At 34.5% G+C, this 18,105-nt stretch overlaps 1 protein-coding gene across 1 annotated transcript in view; it reads left to right on the forward strand.

The window, feature by feature from the left end:
* The window catches only part of Ano3 (anoctamin 3), a 390,715-nt gene that overhangs the window by 327,558 nt on the left and 45,052 nt on the right, over window positions 1–18,105 (forward strand). Inside the window, exons 16-18 of the mRNA XM_048788513.1 lie at window positions 16,210–16,292; window positions 16,706–16,846; window positions 17,660–17,824. Coding sequence (XP_048644470.1) covers window positions 16,210–16,292; window positions 16,706–16,846; window positions 17,660–17,824 — 389 coding nt within the window. The remainder of the gene's footprint in view (window positions 1–16,209; window positions 16,293–16,705; window positions 16,847–17,659; window positions 17,825–18,105) is intronic.

The raw sequence follows: 18,105 nt of genomic DNA on the forward strand, positions 1-18,105 counted from the left end.
AGAAGTGCCCAGGTAATGCTTGATTAAACACTAGAGTTGAATAACAACCTGGCACGCTTCCTTCACTTCCTTTCACGGTTTATGAAAGAGAGAAGAGTGAAACTGGGATATTCTCACATCAATATTTGGGGACTGGCGCCAAGGTCTGTATAGCTCAGTGTGCCCCGGGCTCATACTTGGTTTCTGTTATACAAGGAGATAGATTTCCAACTGCTGGGAGACAAAATGAAACTTTAGCTAAAATGCAGAAACTAATAAGCATCAAACTGAATGCAAAGAATCTGCCCAGTTAATTGGTCCCAGGAAAGAACAAGGTAATTCTATAGGGTTATAGAATTTTCCAAAGCTCAAAGTGCCCTTCAGAGTTTGATTAGAAATTAAAGTAACTCCTGAAAAAAAAAATTCACTGCAAGGATATTTAAGCTATATCTGCACTGGTATGAAAAGCCAGCTGAATTTAATCAAACAACTGGTTACTAAGCAATGGCTTAATAGAATCCATTTCTGTTATTATTTTCAGATTAGCCAACTGCAAGAGAAAGAATCCATGGTGGGAAGGGGGTCTCTTCTGCTTGTATTTAGAGAACTGAATGGCAATTATCAGCATTGGATGTACCATGTCATATCTAGTAATACATGTAGGCATATCATTACTCTTCTCTGACTTAGCAGTGTAAGTATGGTCTATGCCAGGTAGGGATGTTGTAAGCACTTTTGCTACAACACTGCTTTCCCTGCTTTATGAGTCAAAGCTAAGCTCTTGTGACCCTACTTCCTGAAGACCCTAGCTGAGCACTCCCAGAATCCTTTTCATATCCAAAAGCAATTGATTAGAACTGACCCTAGAGACTAACCCTATTTACCTGTCATGAGTACATCAGGAAATAAAGCCAGAAAATGAAAACTATTCATAAATTTAATGCTTCAGTTGTTACTTAGCTTACTGAGTTGTAATTAGAAGCCTTGGTTAAGTTACCTGAGTTGGAACTAAAAAGAAAATTTTTGCCACACAAGTCTGACTGAGATATATTTCTACGAATATACCGTGTTCTAGGTAAACTAATCCCATATCAGACCTCATTTCTCTAGAGAAATTCAATAAAATAGGACAATTACCTGACAATTTCATCATCCAAGCCAGCTGAGATGACACATTGTACAGTACTTATATAAAAAAATTGTACTTACCTACTATGGTGCCTTTCATTTGGTACTTGGAATTGCTTTAGGGTCATTAAGACAGTAATACTTGGAGGAAGAACACCTGCTTCTTTGTCTGAACTGTCAGTACCATTCACAAGAGGAATTTCTAGAAAATGAAGTCATGTTACTCTCACTGATATATCTGAAAACAGAACCAGGATGTAGCTTGAGACCACAGTACAAATGAAATCATGTTGTTCTTTATCCAATATGGAATCTTTTTGTAAAAATCCTATAGCATCAAATGCCCTATGTTAATGTCACACACAGGGAATTTGTTTGCATTGATCAGATTCATTGACTACAGGTTATGAGTTTAAAACAAGTTATAAATTAAATTCACATATTGTCTCCCCACAGGGGCATGGATACTTTAAGCATCAAAGAAATAGTTCCTTAATAATAAAATAAATTGCATTGTGGTTATATTATTTGAAGGTATTTCAATAATATTCTTTATAAATAAAATTACCAGAAATTCATTTTAGAGTTCAATACATTTCATTTCCTTCAATACTCTGTTAGAAGAAAAATATAGGAGTAATTTTCACAAATGCAAATAGCTGTTTAATATATAAACTTATCTGTTTCCTGTTAAGTTGTGTGATGTTTTAATATGATATTCATGTAGCTATGACTTTATAGAGAGGTTAATTGCTTCATTTTTATGCTAAGGATATTTTAGGGCAGTGCCCTTTTTTGAGTACAGGCTTTGATATGGCATATGTATGTATGTATGCAAGTATGCATGCTTGCCATGCGTACATACATCAACAGTGGGCTAAAAAGTTGAAACTGGGTAAATCACTAAAAATAACTATAGGATAGTTCTATGTGATTCTGGCATTTAATTCAGGCAGTAGCTCCAGGAATTAAATGATATCACCATGACAAAACCTGGTGCATTCCTGTCTGTGAATATGTTTTCTCCATTAATGTCTTTATGAGAAAAAAGACCTGATACTGAAACAAAACCTATCTCATTGCAGTCATAATTAATAGGTATTGGTAAATACCTAAAGGTATTGAACAACAAACAAAATCTTCATAGATATCTTAAAACGATGTATTTATAGTAAGATATTCAAGTATATATTTATTATTTATTAATATTTAAAAAAGAATTATATTGGCTTATTAATTTAATAACTTTTTTAAAGTAAGATACTAGTGGTCACAAGAAATCTTAAAACTTTTTAACTTATTTTTTATTGTTGTTCAGAAGATTTGTCAAGATGATCAATAAAAATCTTACAAATGTAAATGTATTACAGACAATACTATAAGGCATAAATAGAATGAAAATAGATTTAAAGATAAAATGCAATGATTAATATGTGCAATTGAATAGAATAGTTTATTGAAAGCATCTTAAAGGATTATAATAAGGTATAAAAGATCAGTATAAAATTATATTTTAAATATTAATTTATATAATGCACTGGAAATTGTGTTCTTTGCAACCATTTAAAATATATGAAAATAAAATGTCAATGATATTATTAAAATGCTCAAGAGGATAAATAGTTTCACACATTTATTTTGGGAATCACACATTTTTGAGACAACTGATTTATTGTACCTTTTAATTCAGAATCACAAATCAGATATTTTCAATAATTTCTGAATAATATCTAGTAATTCTTCCAGACATTCAGAGATTCAATATATTTTATGGAGTATTTTTTTCATACTATTTAGGATCTAAAACAAGTTCCTACTGTGCCTTTTTATCTGTCCTTCAGTTCTAGTAAAGAAAAAAAAATAGTATGGGTTGCTGAAATGTAGCAGAAACATTTAAAAAGTAACCATTGCTTTCATCAGTGTGTTCCTTCTTGGTCACAGACTACACCTGTTATTAGAATGGCTTGTGATATAGGTGGTCCCATGGAGTCTTAATTTGTTGTCAGAACTCTAGGGCTCCTTCGCTGGATGGGTTCCCCAAACTCATGAGTACCATGGACCATGGCAGTCAGGATCTTGAGAGGACAAACTCAGGCCACCAGGTTAGAGTTTCCTTGTTGGATCCTGGTTTTCTACTTACAGGTTTTATAACCATGGCATAGTACTATCACATTTTCAAGACTGTTGTCTCATTTGCAAAATAGGGAGATTAATTCCTACCTTCTAGCTGTTTGTGAGAAGTCAATGAATTAGGATAAAGTAGTTCCACATTGTTTGACATTTAGTAGCCAAACTCAATTAGACCCAATTAATAGTAGATATTACAGATTTTTAATATGGTAAAAGTTGAATCTTAATGTCAAAATTAATAAAAGTTGAGTGAAACCCTGCTAAGTATACAATCACTTGTATGGAATCATTTTGGATCTATCTCTTGACATACTAGCTGTTCAATACATATCCATTGAATGAAAAAAAAATGAGTGAATTTTTCATTTTCAATTGATTCTTTTTTCCTGACTAGAGACTTTCCATGACCACATTTTAAAACTACAACCTCTTTTTCTTTTCCTTTGTTGTTTGTTATTATTGTTGTTGTTGTTGTTCTGGCTGATCTCCTCCCTGCCTATTTCTGCCATTACATTTTCTGCCATCTATCATACCCTGTATCTTATTATGTTTTTAACTTATCTGTTCCTATATTAGAAAGTTGGCCCATGAAAACAAACATTTTTGTTTGCATTTTTCATTGCTTTATACAGAGAGCTAGTCTAAGATCAGGCACATAGTAATGCTCACTAAATATATAAATTCATGAATAAGTGAGTGAATTATGTATAAGTAAATAATTATGTATAAGTAAATAGTAATAGCAAAAATGAGTGAATATACTATACTTAAAACATGTGTAAGCTTACTTTTTTATTGTATCTAGAATATTATTCCTATTGTTGGCTCATTCAAATCTGAAATCTGATTCTTTTTCACTTAAAAATATTCTTTGGATTGTGTTTATATGAGTATATATGTGTTTGTGGTACTGGGAATTGAACCTAGGGTCTTAAACATGACAGGCTAGTGCTCTGACATTGAGATACAGTGATCATATTTGAATGTATATGTAGATCTTTGAGCCATTTCTTTTACATTAGGGATGGGAGCTTGTTCACAAAAGAGTTGATCTTTACAAGGGATATGTTTATCTTCAGTCACGTGAGAATGTAGAGGACATGAACACAATTGTTGATAAAGAGGTAGATGTGGATTGAGAGAATCTTTTCTTTTGATTGCTTCCTTTTTCATGATGAAGTAGACAGCAAAATTATCAACCAAGATCGATAGGAATGTAGGTGCTGGATGTTAAAATAAAGAAGAGAGACTAGGTTAGCTTGGCAACTTCAAGCATCCACTCATAGTTAGTAATCATTAATTTACCATGAATCAAGTCACTCAGCATACCTGTGTTATTATCCAGCTATACTAATGTACATGAGCATAGATAGATAGTAAATGGAGTTTGGGGTTTAACCATGGTTGTGTTCAAACCAAGGGCTTATGATGGACTAGGACAAGAGCTAGCAAATTGAGAATATCTGCACAGAGTTAGAATGATGATAGACAGGCTACATAAAGAAGAAAGTGAGGGCAAAAGGAAGGACAGTGAGCTTATGATTGGATCAATGGATTTAAAATGTGAATTGAGAGATTGTTGGAATTGGGATTTAGAGGAAGTGAACTAGAAAGATTGAGATGATAAGTAAACTTTATGGAGAACTTTCTCTCCTTCATATAAGTCTGCTGGAGGAGTACATGAGTGGAGTAAAGTATGAAATCAACTTTGAAGATAGAGATCAAAGAACTGAGAATTCAGGGTACTGGAAACACTATCTCTGTATATCATAATTTTCTAAGAACTATTTTGGGTGACAAGTTGATAAGAGTTATAATAAGACAAGAGTTGGAAAATATCCAGAGAGCTGAGTGAGTTCCTCAGGGAGTAGGAGGGATGCCATGAGGAGAGGCAGTAGGAAGTATGAATCAATAATGCAAGATTCCAATCTGGGCACCTCTGAAGAGGGAGATAAGTGGTCTTAAAGCAGAGAAGAGAGCAAGAAATTCACCTCCTCATCTTCCGTACCTATTGTCTTGGGAGACAAATAGCCATTCCTTGAGAGTATTGAATGGAAAGTAGGATTTCAGGTTAGTCCCAGATTTCAATTAGAGCAAGATGGTAAGGGAAAGTGAACAACTTGGCTGTTGACCGAGTAAAAGGGGCATAGTGAGAGTGTCTTAAGAATTGAGGAGGAGTAGGTGATCGTCACAAAGCAATCCCCATTCTTCTAAGGGTATGAGGATCTAATCCCATGGGTAGAGGGACGATCTGGAAGCTGTGGACTACTTGAGGTAACTGTGAACAGGGTTAAAAGGCAGCATGATACTGTCCTGATGGGGCCATTTGTGGCAGGTGAGAAAACTGTGTGTGTTGGATATGGGGATGGGGGGTCTTGCTAATGTGGAAAACTCTGGGCTGTCTCTAGCTACCTGCTGAGAAAATAATTTTAAAGTAGAGGCTTTTATTCCTAGCACTCAAGCACCTCTTCAATCTGCAAGGACAGCCTGTTGGGAAGTGATATTGCTCTCCTTAACAAAAATGTGACATTCTCTTGCGTGCAGGTACCACAGCTGATGCATTTCTCTGTAATGAAATATACTATTATACAAATTGTCTTCCTTTAAACCCCTAATTTCATTATAGAGTCCAATCTTCTCGGGTTAACTCTTGCCTAATTTATCAATTTAACTATTTTTATAGGAACTTCATTGATTAAGTGAAGTTCCAACCAGGCGTACATTTAATAATGGAGCAAAACTAGAAGATTTGATAACATTATAACTTACTTTGCCACCTTTAGGGCCAGATTCAAGTGATTTTATTAATTCTTTCTTGAACAAAAATCAAGGCAGATAATTAGAAAATCCTGACATATCTTGTGTATTTCATTTATAAAAGTTGTAATAGCTTATTAACATTCCCAGTAACAGCAGCTCACAGAGTTTACTGGATGAGTGTTCTCACCATTGAGCCATGATCAGAGTGACATAGAGAAGACTGAGAAGAGAGAGTACGCTGCCTGGAAGAGAGTTATACACTCTGAAGAAGAATCTTGATTTGTTTCATGGCCCAAAAGGAGAAGGAAAAGGAAACTTATTCATGACCTGAAGGATTTTGAAATCAAGTTCACTGGCAGCAACTAACAATGCCTATGCCTTTCTCCTCCATTGAAAGGACAGTAAGAACCTTTAACACTTTGTAGAGAGCAGTGAAAACACCTGGTGTTGAAGGAAGCTGAGCATTCTAGAAATTCTGAGCCACAGAAAAAGACGTATATTTATGTGCTAATTCAGAACAGAATTCTTAAAGAATGACACCACACCGGGGTTATTGTGAATCTCTCCCCTTGAATAGCACTTTCACCTACTAATGCAGTCATGTGAATCCCAGTGACCTGGGGTACAGAGTTGAGCTCATCCTTGAGGAAGGTTCATTATGCTTATTTGAGCTTTGTTATCATTACCAGTAAAATAGCAATAACAGTTCTAGTATATGGGGGAAGTGTTGCAAAGATTTCATGAGTTAACATGTAGAATATGTAGCAGGGTGGCAGGTCCCTATGTTTTTAAAGCATTATAGCTATTTTTGAAAAGAGGATTTGCAACTTTGGAGGTCTTTCATAAGAAAAAGAATGCAAAAATACAAATACTAAATTAGGCACAAAAGTAAAAAAAAATGAAAGTGAGGTACAAGGGCAAGTACCTCAGTCACAGATCTCTGGAGAATGAGATGAAAAGATCCCTTGAGCCCAAGAGTTTAAGATTAGTGTGGGAGATAAGGAGACCCACTTCAAAACCAGAAAAGGAACAGAAAAAGGGGGCACCACCAATGCTCCAAAATCACATACACAAAAATGCAAAATATTGAAAAGTAACAGTATTTTAATCAACTAACTGCTTTATAAATTTCTGCAATGCTTTTGACCTGTGTTTCCTGCTTCTTAAAATTACCTCTTCATAATGATGTTTTGAAAAATGCGTTAAAGAGAAATTATAAAAGCAATTCATTCTTTCTTTCTAGCTTGTTTAATTCAAAGTTAATTTTTGTTATTGATCGTTTATGAAAAGTTTATTTCAACTTCATAATGTATTATTGTTAATATAGTACATTTTTAAAATTGTTGTGATTTGGGAAAATCTCTAGGGTCTTTCATAGATGAGTTAAAATTTTTGAAATTTCCCGTAGATTAAAGATCTGTATATTTCAAATCTTATTTATCTGCCTTTATCAGTCTTAGGCACCATAGAGTATGAGCAAATCTTCTGAGATTATCAGTGTATGAACTGGAAGGAGTTTCCTCAGAACCTGTTTTTAATTTAGATGGTAAACAAGAATTGAACAAGTTCTGAAAGTGCCTGTGAATCTTCTAAATATGCTTTACTAAACTCAAACCAAATGTATCTCTGATGCAATATTCCATCAGTCAGCTGTCAAAAAAAGTGTCAGGCCCACTTAACCTCCCAATGTTGGAGAAAGCCAAAGGTTCTTTCTATGTTCTACATGGAGCTTCTAGACTCATTAACATTGTAAATATGAACAAAGCAATATTATTTGAAAAAAATGGCATTTGCTTGAATTTTGGATCAAGACACCCAAAGATGTACAGTACCCATATGCTGTGGAAATGAAGAGTTTTTTTCTACAAAGTTTTCTATGTATAACAACTAGCAGCATTTAAAAAATTGGTTATTAAAATGTATTATACCCTTGGAGTAGACTGAGCATGATCAGAGCACTTCGAATTTGTCCCTCACTTCATTTTTCTAGTACCTCTAAGAGGATAGTTTATTATTCTCATTTTAAGTTATAGAAAACAGAAATTTATCATTATTTATTTATCCAAGTTTACATAATCAGAAAATACACACACACACATCACATGCACCTTTACAACCTGGAACATTTCTAATGAAATCCATGTTTTTTCCTCAGTACCATACTATAATTCTTTCTCAGTGTATATAGTGTTTTGAGGTTCATCATTATTTTATTAAGAAGGTAAATTTTATAGTTTATTATAAAAGTGAAGTTAGTAATGTTTTTATAGTGATTGGCTTTCATCTATGTTGTCCAGTATGATCTCATAGAGATTAGACCAGTTTCAGAGTGATGCTCATAGATTGAAAGGCACATAATTAACAAAGTTTAAGGCCCTGGCGTCTGCAATCAGAATAGATAAAGACCTCAATACTGGAGCTATGTTCTGGAGGCCATAAACTATGCTGTAAAGGTAATTGTTCCTGGTGAAGTTTCCTGTGGATGATAGCCAGCCAATAAGAAGGATGAGATTTGAAAGACTTCAGTTATATAGCCTCATTTTTTTTTCTCTTTTTTCCCTAATACCTGACCATACCTCTGAATAACAGTAATGTATAAGTCCTAAATATTCTGTCCAAGAAAAATACCTTGATGGAAACTCTAAAAATTTTAACAGTAGCTGTTATCATTGGTGGGACATTTTTTAAAGGTATTTTACTCCTCTTTACATGACTAATTAGTTTAGCATCTATTAATTGAAACCCCAGTATATTTCAGGCACTCCTGTATTCCTGGATTTCAGAAGTGAAAAAAGGCAAAGTGCTTGGTCTAGTGATTTTTGCTGGTGTTACATTTGTAAGAAAAAGTTTAATAGAATGTATAGAAGTTTGTCAAGTAGAAAAAAGGCAAAATGAAAAAAAGTCCTGAAAAAAATCAACCTTGCAATTGAAAATATTAATTTTGAAAAATGGCCAAGAAGTTTTTATTTGTGTGGACACCTCCAATACTTTAGCAACTAAAGCGAGAATCCCTATTTGAACAAATGCTCCTGGAATGTCTACTTAATATACAAGTGGCAATCTATATTGAATGACACAAAGAGTTAGCTTTAGAGGGACTCTGCATCAAACTTAAGGGTCTAATGTGGTCAAGATTTTGTTGAGAATTTCCTCTCTCTCTCTCTCTCTCTCTCTCTCTCTCTCTCATGGGATCTTATGTTGCCCAGGCTGGTTTCTCTAATTCATGAGCCCAAGAGCTCAAGCAATCCTCCTATCTCAGCCTCTCTAGTACTGAGCAGGTACCTGCTATTGCACCCTGCTAGAGTTCTTCTATTTTAACATAATGAAATGTTATTTATGTGTACCTTCTTATTTTTACATAAGTTTTCTATGATGAAAAGCTGCTGCCATTTGATTTCAGAAATTGGTGAACATTTCTAGTACTCAGGGTTCAAATGCTGACTTCACTATGTTCTTTTTTATTTAATGTTAGAGAAAGAGAAAGAGGGAAGGAAAATTGAAAGTAAAGTTAGAGAGAGATTTTGTATCGTTAGACCAAGACGAAATTCAATAAGACCAGCAGGTCTAGACTAACCAGTTCCTGGTCTGACTCTGTGACAAGTAGAGTTGAGAACAATTCTTCAAAGTCTGCCCCTTCACACATATTTATATGCTTCTTATATCAATTAGTGTACTTTGTGCTCATGCACAGAACTCCATTAATTGTACTTCCATAAGATGTTAACAACAACAACAAAAAATAGTAGTGTTCCCCCAACATGGAAATTTAAAATGTTCCATATTCTTACTTTTCTGCTAAATGTAGAACCTGTTTATCAAGGTTTCTATTTCTACCTCATGCAATAGTACATTATGCTTGAGGATGTTACTGAAAATAAATCTGAGGAATGAAGGAGAGTCTTTAGTAGCACTTGGGAGTAATCCAAGTTGGCAAGCACAGAGCTGTTCTCTGAGTCACTGTTGTTTCAGCTGAGCCTTCTTTTGAGAAGACTGAAGGGCTCTATCTATTCTGATGAAAACAATACTTGGAAGTTATTTTTGTCCTCCATATTCAGACATATTTAACTTCATTTGTATTTGAAATTGGCCCTTTTTCTCTCCCTTTTCTCAATACATCCAACCTAGAAATGTAGCAAAGTTGTTTTAAAACACAATAAATATTTTCCCAAATAAAATTGAACTTGATTACTCAACACATTAAACAAATAAGAAAGGGACTTTTTAGGTGAGAGACTCCTTTTCTCACCTTATCTCCAGTGAACTTCCAGGGAGCATAATTTGAAAACCTGGAATAATGGAAAGAGTATGAGAATTTAAGACCACAGTCGATGGACTCTCTCCAATTACTAAATTCAGCTTAATAAAAAATTACTTGAACATTTATTTGTGCCAAACAGTAAAAATCCTAAATTTTTTAAAAAAAAGTACTTAAGGAACTTACCTTCAAGTGTAGGAAAAGTCAGGTATTAGAATAAGTATAACCAACAGTGCAACTGTAATAAAGTATTGTGGACGCTTTGACAGTTTCCAAACAAGGTCAATGGTAAGTTTCAACTACTGGGCCTTGGTTTCAATTTAAGATCCTTTGAAAATATGTATGTCTGTTCCTTTGGCTATTAACTTTAACAAGGAAATAAAAGTACAAGGACTAGACATAGCATATGCATCTTTGAAATTACTTTTAACATTGAAGAGTGCCACTGTAGTCAGAGAGTCAGATATAAAAATAATTATAGTGTGTAGTTGCTAAGGAACAGAATTATGCAGTCTTATATTCAGCTTTTTCTGGAATATTCCTTTCACCTCTGTGTCTTATATGAAAACTGACTTTCCTGGATAACATGACATGATGAAGTTTATGGTACCTTCTTATTTTGACATGAATCTTCATAGAATGAAAATTGGTCAAGTTCAGTTTCAGAAATGGGTGAAGATTACTAGCACTGAGGATTCATATGTCAATTAACCGTGTTCTTTCTTATTTACTATTAGTGAAGGAGAGGAAGGGGAGGAAAATTCCCATCTCTGGTGGAGGCTTCTTGTCCTCCTCAACTCCATAGTCAACCCAGTTTTACAGGAACAAGGGAAATGGTTGAAAAACATTCCACACGGAATGGTAAAAAACACATAATTGCCCATGCTGTCTTGTGTACTGGGTATGATATAGAAAGTGAAAGTTCTCCATAATCCACTTACATTTGGTATACATTCTTTGGAGCATGATATATCTATAATATATCTAATTTTTCTATACCTATTTCTGTATCTATAGTGACAATTTATTCTTGAAGAAAGCAGTGACTTTTGCTTTATTTCCTTTCAATTTTAAAGTATTTATATTTTAACATTGAGTAAGTTTTAATACACCTCCTTCCCCTCTTCACCATGCACCACCTGTCTTGTGTGCTCCTCCCAGAAAATCCTTTCTCTGACCTTATACACCAGGGTTCCCTCCTGTGAACTCCATGCTGTTTGAATTCTACTCTCCTTTCTACTTCTATATCTACATACTTCCAGGATACTTCTTTTTTTTTTTTAATTTTTTATTGTGGGTTGTTCAAAACATTACAAATTTCTTGACATATCATATTCCACACTTTGATTCAAGTGGGTTATGAACTCCCACCTTCACCCCATACACAGATTGCAGAATCACATCAGTTACACATCCATTGATTTACATATTGCCATACTAGTGTCTGTTGTGTTCTGCTGCCTTTCCTATCCTCTACTATCCCCCCTCCCCTCCCCTCCCCTCCCCTCTTCTCTCTCTACCCCCTCTACTGTCATTCATTTCTCCCCCTTGTATTATTTTTCCCTTTCCCCTCACTTCCTCTTGTATGTACTTTTGTATAACCCTGAGGGTCTCCTTCCATTTCCATGCAATTTCCCTTCTCTCTCCCTTTCCCTCCCACCTCTCATCCCTGTTAAATGTTAATCTTCTTCTCATGCTCTTCGTCCCTACTCTGATCTTAGTTACTCTCCTTATATCAAAGAAGACATTTGGCATTTGTTTTTTATTCATGGCTTTTACAACTTGCTCTCACATTTCCACTCTCACCTTACACTATCTTTATTTTCAAGTCTACCCATTAACATCTGGGGAAACATTGGATGGTAGAAAGATTGTGAATTTTGGAATTAGGATGACTTAAATTCAGACCATCTATTTGATTTTGGAAAGTCACCTGACATTTCAGAATTCCAAATTTGTAATCTATGAAACTGTGGACAATAAAAATTTTGAGGCACATTTTGTATATATACTCAATAAAGTAGCTGGCACTCAGATTTTTGTGAACTATTGAGAGAACGAATGATAAAGACATTATAAGCAATTATCTAAAGGGATTATTAAAATACTTTATAAATAACTGGAAGTAAACAATTAAATCCTAGTCTTCATTTCTGACTACAGCTTGACTACGCTTCTGGCACTGAGGTTCTACACAGTTAATTGCCATGACTTTGATTTCCATTCTGCCTTTTATCAGCACAACCACTTCTTCTCAAGGGGATAGTACTCAATGTTGGCTGCAATATTGGAAGTCCTTGGAAGCTTCAAAAAATTCTGTTGCTAGGGGATCATCTCCAGAGATAGTGATTTAATTGATCTAAGGTATAACCTGGGCACAGGGATATTTTAAAACTCTTAAGATTTAACATAAATCTAAGATTTAACTATAAATCTCCCTGACTCAAATCTCTTTTTTTTTTATTGGTTGTTCAAAACATTACAAAGCTCTTGACATATCATATTTCATACATTAGATTCAAGTGGGTTATGAACTCCCATTTTTACCCCAAATACAGATTGCAGAATCACATCGGTTACACATCCACATTTTTACATAATGCCATATTAGTAACTGTTGTATTCTGCTACCTTTCCTATCCTTGCACATTTCTCAATTCTGAACTACATGATAGCTCAACCTCCATTTTATATTCTCTATCTTTCTAATATCAAGGGTGATATTAATTTCATATAGCTTCTCTGAGACAAAACAATCATGGTAATTAAGATCTCAGTATTCTCAGCCGTCCATCTCCCATTTCCATCATTTGAATAAGACTTTTTACTCCAGTGGACAGGCAGTAATATGTTTGCCAGTGGGTCACATCTTGATGAGGACCTTGGGTAACATAGGACTGTATTTTATTATGTATTTTTGGAATTAGAATGTGTTTAGATGGACTTGGTCATATTCTACTTCAGGGTGAGCTTCAGCCTTTCCTTCTATGTTTAAACCTCTCTGAGACGACCTTGATGTCACTGAAATTGGGTGTTGAAATTGGGTGCTGCCTCATCCTTTTGCTGAGGTATTGGCATAAGTAAATGCCCCTTCTCTTATTCCAGGCTCCTTAAAACAGCAGTGTCAGAGAACCATGCAGACCTTTAATTGTTCAGCCTACCCTTCAGCTGCAATCTAGTTGCCTTGCTTATAATTTGGGTTTGAAGTCCCCACTTCCAGCTGTTCATAGCAGGGTTAGAACTCCTCACTGCTAAAAACTGGGGAAAACCACTGTATTGCTAAGGATCAAGTAAAATAATACAATTAACCACTTGGTATTTAAAAAATTACTTTCAGATTGGGGGAGTAACTCAGTGGTAGAGCACTCACCTAGCATGCATGAGGCCCTGGATTCAATCCCCAGCACCACACACACACACACACACACACACACACAGTTACATTCTAAAAACTAGTTTTTGAGGTATTATTTATATTCAATGAAATCTATAGATCTTAAGTACAGTTTGATCACTTTTGAAAAATACATGAACTTATATAATCACCACTTCAATTAAAACATATTTTAATTACCTCAGATGGTTTTTGTGTAACTCACCAATCACCAATCATGCTATAGCCTTAGCAGCAATTGCTGTTTTAAATTTCAACATTGACTGCTTTATTATAATTATATTTTTATTGATATGCTTAGTGTAGGGATCAGTAAAGGATAATTTACTTCCTTCCTCTGTGTTTGGCATGCTGATAAATTATTCTGTATGCCCTCTATCTAATTAATTTCTAAGAGTGAAAATATTCATTCACTTCATATTTTAACTAAGTGAGCCATGAATGAAATGAGTATATCTCAAACTGAGATAAACTAGTTCAACATGATGTTAAAAAAGACTAGTTCAATATAACGTTCAAAGACAACACCCTGCAGTCTGAGAAAGATCCCATGTATCTTCCACAATGTTATTACCTTCATTTATAATCATGCCAAACACAAGACAACATTTGTCTTCCTTAGATTTTGTGGCAGATGCCTCTAGTTCAAGTATATGCTGGAAAGGTACATTAAGAAGACAATATGCAAAACACTGAAACCTTAAGACTTGACTTGGACTAGTGATCCATGTCCTCCCTATATTAAAATTTATATGTCCTATGTTCATAATCATTGTATTTTCTTATTTATTTGAAACTGTGGAGTTTTTCTTTCTTTGATTATTCTCTACGGCTTTTCCTCTGTTTACTTCCTCTATATCCCACTTCCCTCTTAACTCCGTCCTAGATCTTCTCATTGGTAACAGTGACTGCAAACTGCTATTTTAAAATGGTCTTGCTGTCAATGGAATTTGTTGGGATTTTGTTGTTGTTGTTTAGTTTTGTTTTTTTCCATATGTATACATCTACAACTTCACAGAAAATTAGTAGATGGCAGAGTATAAGAATAATCTTTGTAAAGTTAGCTTACATTGTAAGAGTTATAATGAAGGAAAAACCACAGTGCAAACAAAAACATAACCTCAAGAAGTTGACAAAGATCTTAATGGTAGGCAGAGAGAGAAAGAGGGAGTGAAGGGGGGAGGGGGAGTCAGACTGAGATTAAAGACTGCATCAACCCAGCATTGTGGGTGCAGAATAACTAGTGAGTTTCACCCCTAGCTCTGCCATTTATTGATTGTATGATCTTGGGCACAAACAATTAAGCTCCTTTGTTTCCAAAATCCAAGTAATAACACTATGTGACATATTTCCTTGGAACTGTTTTGAGAGTGACAATTAAAATTGTGAGAAAAGGTTTTGTAAATTTTAAAGTGAGATAAAATGTAAGGTAAGGTAACTATGAACATTGTATTTTTTCTAATCAATATTGGTATTGGTTTTCAATTATAAAGAAAAAAGAAAGAGAACCTCACAATCATCTCTCCATGGCCTTCCTTTCTGTTGAATTCAAGAGGAGAATGAAAGTAAACAGAGAGGAAGACCTTGCTTTGGTCTATCAACTTCCTGAAATCTTTTCCCCAAAACACATTTGTTTCTCTTTGCACTGTAATTCTTCCTTGGTTGTAACTCTTATTATGATGCAAATTAACTTCATGAAGATAACATCCCTCCCCACACTAAACACTAAGACCTCTGATGTTAGAGTGCCTTGACCAAAATAAGAGAACAGCAAATTTGTAGACGAACGAATGAACAATACCATAGATGTTTAAGAACATGTATGTGAGTTCTTAGTTCCATTTACCAGAAAGAAAACAATCTTTCTCTTAGCTGTTTATGCAGAATATTTAGATGATAGTTCAAGCATACTATTTTCATTGAAGCCCTTTGAGTCCATGCATAGTCCACCAAGAATATTCAACAAAGATGGTCTTGATTGCTCTTTTGCTTCTTCTTCTATCACCAACATGACTTTGCTCCTTTCCTGTCTTTCTCCCATACCCTTCTTTTCCAGGATCCTGAACAAGTAGCATCTGGTCTTTGTTTTCATACCTGGAGAAGGCTTTGAGTCTTCTGAATAATTTTGAATGAGCACGTGCAGATCAAAAAGAACAATAATAGCTATCTTTTTAATACAGACCTTCTTTCACAGCATTTTGATGAATCATGTTAAGACTTCTGCTCAATTTCAGTGAAAGAAATCACCATCTTTCTACCCCACTACCCCTATAGGAAGGCATGCTGATGGAATGTTTTATATATATACATATATATATATATATATATATATATATATATATATATGTATACATATATATATGTATATATATATATATGTATATATATAGAGAGAGAGAGAGAAAAGAGGGTGAAGAAAACAGAAATTTCAATATTGATTTCATAATAGTTAATTTTAATAATTTAACAATATGAAATGTGCTTCAGTCTGAAGAACAAAAGAATATCTCATGGTTTGGGTACAGGATTATTATTACTACTGTTGTCATTTTATATTTTATAGCCACAGTCTTCCTGGAGTTTTGGAAAAGGAGAAGAAGTGTATTGACCTATGCTTGGGACCTTATTGAATGGGAAGAAGAAGAGGTGAGATGTTAGGAAACCAGGAGATAAGGAAACTGGTATATCACATGCTGCTGAGAACTACCCAAAGCCCAGACCTCCAGGCTAGGAGGAGCTGCACAACATTAGATCTTCCCTCAATGTTTTTTACTAACAAGATCTTTAACTTCACGAAGATAACAGAGGTCAATGATGAAGTATGTGTTTTTTAAACTACTGCTATGATGTTTCCTTAAATTGCATTAGTGGAAAATTATACTAATTAAAATATAGCTTAGAGTTTATTTGGAAAGTAATTGGCATCCTATTTTTAGTAAGTTGCATCTCTGTGAAGACATTGTAAAAATAGGTCAAATCTAGAAGTTTTCTATCAATTCTTAGAGGAAAATTTTTAATTTATGGTTTTGATGTTGAAATAACTTTAGTTTCTCTTGTAGGAAACACTTCGCCCTCAGTTTGAAGCCAAGTATTACAAGATGGAAGTAATAAATCCCATCACAGGAAAACCTGAGCCACATCAGCCTTCATCAGACAAAATCACTCGTCTTCTCGTGTCTGTCTCAGGGATATTCTTCATGGTAGAGTACAACCATCGCTATCAGAATGTTGTGGGATTCCGGGTTTTAAAATACGTAATGTAACCCCAACTCATTTTATGACCCTGAGAGTACAAAAGAAACCTTGTCCTTTTCAGTATTAGGTAATTCTTTCAATTAAAATAGAAATCACAGCTGGTAATGGCATTTTATAAGGGAAAATTTTGCACTTCTTTAAATAAAACTCTCATTGAAAGAAGCATACATAAGTTAAAATAAAATGAAAATATCCAAGTTGCGATTAATCGCATATCCTGTGTTAAAACTGAGCATTCCATTTGAAAGAAAAGTTGGACAGAATCTGCCCATTAGTATGGTAAATTTACACTTAGAACAGCTTAAACATTTCTTGTGTCTTTTTGTTTTCAATGTTTTATTTGTTTTACCTTATTCTATTTTATGTTAACTGAACCCTAGACTTTACACATGCTAAGCATATACTCTACCACTGACCTACACTCCCATTTCCTATTTGTGTATTTTAAATGGCAAATAAAATTGTATGTATTTGTTGTGTACAGCTTGATGTCCTGAAGTATTATGCATTGTGAAATGGTTGCATTATCTAATTAAAATAAGCCTTACCTCTCAGATTTATCATGTTTAAGTTTAAATCCTATACTGTTCTGACTCTAATGTAGTTCACTTGGTTAAGAGAGAAAATTTAATCCTTGTATCCTTTCTTAGAAAGGCTAACACCTTCAACTCTAAGGGACGGTTTTTGATGTACGGTGTTTGCTTCTGATTTTTAATGATGTGAAACAAAGGTGTCTTCTCTCATTTCCCACATTGCAGATTTCTCTGGTGATCACTGCTGTGTTTGCTGTTGTGGTGTACCGCCTGGTGGTCATGGAACGGTTCGCATCATTCAAGTGGAATTTCATCAAACAACACTGGCAGTTTGCGACATCTGCTGCTGCTGTCTGTATCAATTTCATAATCATCATGTTGCTGAATCTTGTGAGTGTTTACAGTCATATTTTTCCATGGGTGAAAAGGGGATGGGCAGGGAAAAGCACTCTTACCTTTGTACTAGGGATATATGTACATTTCATCCATATGTTTTAAAGAATAGATTTAAAAAAAAAAAAAAAAAGAAAATTGATGCTAGTTTTATTGCCTTCCCTGCCTTTTGAGTTCATAATCTAGATTTGTGATAACTTCTATTCATTAAATTTATAAGTGCTAGAGATAGTGCTATGTGATTTTCAACAAATAAGGAATTGTATGAATTAGAAAAC

This window comes from Marmota marmota, unplaced genomic scaffold, assembly GCF_001458135.2.
Source record: "Marmota marmota marmota unplaced genomic scaffold, marMar, whole genome shotgun sequence".
In the NCBI taxonomy this organism is placed as follows: domain Eukaryota; kingdom Metazoa; phylum Chordata; class Mammalia; order Rodentia; family Sciuridae; genus Marmota; species Marmota marmota.